A 1,922-nucleotide genomic window follows, 5' to 3' on the forward strand; every position below is an offset into this window, starting at 1 on the left:
CGCGGGCCGGCGCCGGACAAAACCCGCCGCGCCGGCAATTCGCAAATCCTGGGAATCCGATCCCATCCCAGCGCTTCCAGGCTGCGGGAATGAGGACGCCTGGGCCAGCTCTGCCCCTTGCTGTCAGCACTCAGCACTGCAGGGCCGGGGGAGGGATCTGGGCACGTCCCGCGGCTTTCCCACCTCCAGCGCCTTGACGTGCCGCGAGCGATCGTCCTGGGAGCGCTTCTTGGTCTCCAGCTCCTGCTCCAGGTTGTGGAGCCGCTGGACCAGCACCTCCTTATCCAAGAGGATGCTGTCCCGCTCCGACTGGCTGTCCTGCAGCGCCTGCTTCAGCCTGGAGACCTGCAGGAAAGGTGTCCCCAGGTGAGATGTGTCCCCGTGGAGGGATGGAGAGAACGGACACACATCCCACCCTACCTCGTCCTGCAGCCTCCCCATGCTGAACTGCATCTTCTCCATCTCAGCACCTCGATCCTTGGCTTGTTTTTGGGAATCTGTTATCTCCTTCCGGGATTTTTCCTTGAATTCTTCCAGCTGTGACTTCAGCACGGTCAGGGAGCTCTGTGACTCTGCTGTCATCTGCTCCAGCTGTGGCAGAGGGCACAGATCAGGGGTTGGGGACATGTCCATGTACCCTGTCCTGAGCTGATGGAACTCCAGGTGGGAGAAGAAACCCATGGGAATGGGGCCGGAGGAGAATATTCCTGCTCTGTGGACTTGGGAATGTCATGGCATGGGGTGCAAGACCTGCCAGAGCAGCCTGGATGATCCCGGGCACCAGGAGTTGCTTGGGGAAGAGAAGGGACAACGTGGCTCTGGGACACCAGGGATGCTGATCTCTGGGGACAGCATGGTTTTATGGAGTCTCGTGGGACATCGGGGAAGGATCAGTCCCAACCAGCTCCACAGGGAAGCCAGATCCATGCCAATAATTTTGGATCCCTCTGCCAACTCAAGGGCATCTCAGAGATCCCCATCCCAGGTGTCACAGGACATGGTGCCCCATGGAATGGAGGTCCTGGGGGTGGCCCTGGAAGCACCTGGAGCCCCAACCTCTTTGTTCAGCTTCTCGGTGGTGCGGTCCAGGAGGCGTTTCTGCTCCTCCAGCTCACTCTTGGCGCGCTTGAGCTGCTCCTTCTGCCGCTGCTCATCCTGGTAGGACGCGCTCAGGGCCTGGTGCTCCTGCCCCAGCCTGGCCAAACTCCGCTCGGCCTCCTCCAGTCGTGTCTCCAGAGACCTCTTGGCCAGCAACAGCTCCTGCTCCCTCTCTGTGGCATCTCCCAGAGACTCCTCCATGTGCCTGCGCTCTGCCTGCAAGGAGAAAGCTCTTCCAGCTCCTTCCTACAGCATGGGAAGAGCGCAGGGAAGCTCAAGGATGATCTCAACCAAAGTACCTCCAGTCTGGTGACCTTCTCCTTGAGCCGTGCCTGAGAGCCCTCCCAGTTCTCGCCTAAGCGTTCATATTCCTTCAGCTGCGACTCCATCCCCAGGAATTTCCTTCTCAGGTCATCGTTCTGCTCCTGCACTTCCCTCAGGCTGGATTCCACCACCTTCCTGGCCTGCTCCGACGCTTCTCGTGCACTCTCCAGGGATGCCTTTGCCTGTAACACAGACATGGCACAGAGTGGATCCAGGGGGGATAACCTGGGCTGCATCCACTGGGTGAATTCAGGGCTGCAGGCTGCTCACATCACCCCATGGATGCACAGCTTGGAGCTTAGGGCAAGGTGTGAGGGAACCTCACCACGGGCATCACTCCTGGGCTGGTGCCTCATCCCAGCACTCACCTTGGTGGCCTCATCCCTCTCCTCCTGGAGCTGCTGCAGGTCCCTACGGATCTTCTCCAGCTCCTCATCGTGGCTGGATGCCTCATGCCTCATGGCTCCCCTGAGGGCTGCCAGCTCCCGCTCCCTGTCCCG

At 60.3% G+C, this 1,922-nt stretch overlaps 1 protein-coding gene across 1 annotated transcript in view; it reads right to left on the reverse strand.

The window, feature by feature from the left end:
* The window catches only part of CGN (cingulin), a gene marked incomplete at its 5' end in the record, with an annotated part of 4,635 nt that extends 2,719 nt beyond the window's left edge, over positions 1-1,916 (reverse strand). The window contains 5 exons of the mRNA XM_009079496.1: positions 184-345; positions 421-591; positions 1,057-1,314; positions 1,398-1,604; positions 1,791-1,916. Of these exons, the coding sequence (XP_009077744.1) occupies positions 184-345; positions 421-591; positions 1,057-1,314; positions 1,398-1,604; positions 1,791-1,916 (924 nt within the window). The remainder of the gene's footprint in view (positions 1-183; positions 346-420; positions 592-1,056; positions 1,315-1,397; positions 1,605-1,790) is intronic.
* Positions 1,917-1,922: the final 6 nt, after the last annotated feature.

The sequence above is a fragment of the Acanthisitta chloris genome, unplaced genomic scaffold, assembly GCF_000695815.1.
Source record: "Acanthisitta chloris isolate BGI_N310 unplaced genomic scaffold, ASM69581v1 scaffold39167, whole genome shotgun sequence".
Taxonomy (NCBI): Eukaryota; Metazoa; Chordata; class Aves; order Passeriformes; family Acanthisittidae; genus Acanthisitta; species Acanthisitta chloris.